The 2,123-nt window shown below is 55.6% G+C and overlaps 1 protein-coding gene across 1 annotated transcript; it reads left to right on the top strand.

The window, feature by feature from the left end:
• The first annotated feature begins 882 nt into the window (after positions 1–882).
• On the top strand, positions 883–1,416 carry LOC119300466 (ethylene-responsive transcription factor ERF025-like). The gene has a single exon (XM_037577412.1). The coding sequence runs from the start codon at positions 883–885 to the stop codon at positions 1,414–1,416; it is 534 nt and encodes a 177-aa protein (XP_037433309.1).
• The last annotated feature ends 707 nt before the right edge of the window (positions 1,417–2,123 follow it).

Here is a 2,123-nt window from a genome sequence, read left to right as displayed (position 1 = left end):
GAAGCTCTTTCAATCTCATCTCCGCCTCAAGCTTTGCATGAAGCTCCGTGGCAGGAAGAATCGTGGACTCGGCTTTGAGGTCCAGGGATTGAATAAGTGTAAGGAGCCTCTCCTTTTCAACCTTATACATCCCACTAAGATTCTTAGCCCACCCACGCAAAAAACTTCTCAAGTGTCTCAACTTATTCTGCCAACGCTCGACCGCAGTCCTACCTCCTGCACCCTTAGCCCATTCCCTGGCTACCAGATCCAAGAAGCCTAAACTTTCTCACATGCCTAAACTTTGTCTTTTTTTGTCACGAGCTTCTTGAATGTCCGAACTTCATCAAATTTTGCAAGGACATCACGCACATGACCATTTTGCACCACAAGAAAATTAGATTTTTTTTGAATTTTTTGCTATTTTAATAACCTCTGCCCCTTCATCCCTTCCATCTTCCCTGTGGTGGATTATGATCATGCATGGTACTGTCGTCGGTCGGGGCTCCGGTAGAACGAGTCAACCTGACAGTGATCCTCTGACCCACTAAACTATCCCCAGTCAACCGGAGTGACACTGGCAGATCAACACGTGTGCTCACCGGATATTCTTAACAGACCTGTAAAGGCGACGCACTAATGACATTCTTAACAACCTAGGACGGCCCCGACGTGGCGGCTCGCCATTCGACCACCCGCCAAGAAAGATCATCTGAACTTTATGCTCTCTTGTGCTCCCCAGCTAATCCCTAGCAAAGGAAGCAACCAGGAGAGACGCGTCCCTGAAATTCTTTCCTGTTTCTCACCGCCATTGGCACCACCGGCCACTCTGTTTTTAAACCCTCGCCGTGATCCGAGTATCATCACACAATCACGGCCTGCAACTGCCATTGTCGTGTGCGGATGGCGGAGGAGCGGGAGGAGGCGGGCGTGGCGCTGACGGGGAGGCGGGCGCGGGCGGACACGAGGCACCCGGTGTACCGGGGCATCCGGTTCAGGGGCGGCAAGTGGGTGTCGGAGATCCGGGAGCCGGGCAAGGCCAGCAGGATCTGGCTGGGCACGTACCGGACGCCCGAGATGGCCGCCGCCGCGTACGACGTCGCCGCATTGGCGCTGCGGGGCGCCCAGGCCGCCGGCCCCGCGCTCAACTTCCCCGGCGAGGCGCTGACGCGGCCCGCGCCGGTCTCGTGCGCGCCGGACGACATACGGGCGGCCGCGGCCGCGGCTGCGGCAATGGTTGTCGACGCCGGCGGCAGCTCCGGGAGCTGCGGTGCGGGTGAACAGGGCCGCGTCGTGGACGAGGATGACGTCTTCGAGATGCCGCGGCTGCTGGCGAGCATGGCGGAGGGGCTGATGATGAGCCCGCCGAGGCTGGGCGCGGCGACGGCGGTGGACGACGACCAGGATGGCGGCATGAGCTTGTGGGAGCACTCTTGAGATTCTCTTCTCCTGTGTAGCCGGTGTGTTGCACCTGCACTAGTACGAAACTTGAACGGGAAGACATAGCACACAAGTACAGAGAGCTGTGCGAACTTTGCGGTTCCCCTTATCGATACGTGGCATGATGATCTCGTCGCATTGGTCATCCGTCCAGTCCAGGATATGCCATAGGTTACAAATACACAAACTAAGGGAAGCGACCCGCAAATTTCTTCCATGTCCGTTCACGGGGACACGGATGGAGAAGACCGCCATCCAACGTTAACATGTATATGTCCATCAGTAAAGTGCAATTTTAAATTCAAATTAGTCCGATCCACACGGCACATTGGATCACATCAGTGCCAGATCACATGCCGGATCACAACCAAAAAAGGGCAAGTATGGCGATGTCCGCCACGACCACCGCGGCCACCACCCAACCGTCTCTTGAGTTTCTCCTATTTTGCGGCCTTTGCTTTGACGCAACGAGTTTACGCGCGTAGCCGAGCTGATTTTCGGGGCGAGCATGATGTTTGGATCCTCCGGCACCTTCACCGTCTTCATCTTCGATGGTTCTATGCGTCAGCGGCGGAAGAAAGGAGAGGTTGGGAGAAAAGAGCGAGAATTGGATGGAGAGCGGCAGGGAATGGACAAAAAAAGTGAGGGATTTTGACGCGAATATGCAGGTTGCTACAAAAGTGTGGACTCTACCTTCTTTTTAG

Source organism: Triticum dicoccoides, chromosome 5A (genome assembly GCF_002162155.2).
Source record: "Triticum dicoccoides isolate Atlit2015 ecotype Zavitan chromosome 5A, WEW_v2.0, whole genome shotgun sequence".
Taxonomy (NCBI): domain Eukaryota; kingdom Viridiplantae; phylum Streptophyta; class Magnoliopsida; order Poales; family Poaceae; genus Triticum; species Triticum dicoccoides.
The sequence above is the reverse complement of the archived record's forward strand: the minus strand, read 5'-3'. Positions and strand labels throughout refer to the sequence as shown.

Coding starts and splice junctions, on each gene's coding strand:
- LOC119300466 (XM_037577412.1), top strand. CDS start 883: ATGGCGGAGGAGCGGGAGGAGGCGGGCGTGGCGCTGACGGGGAGGCGG.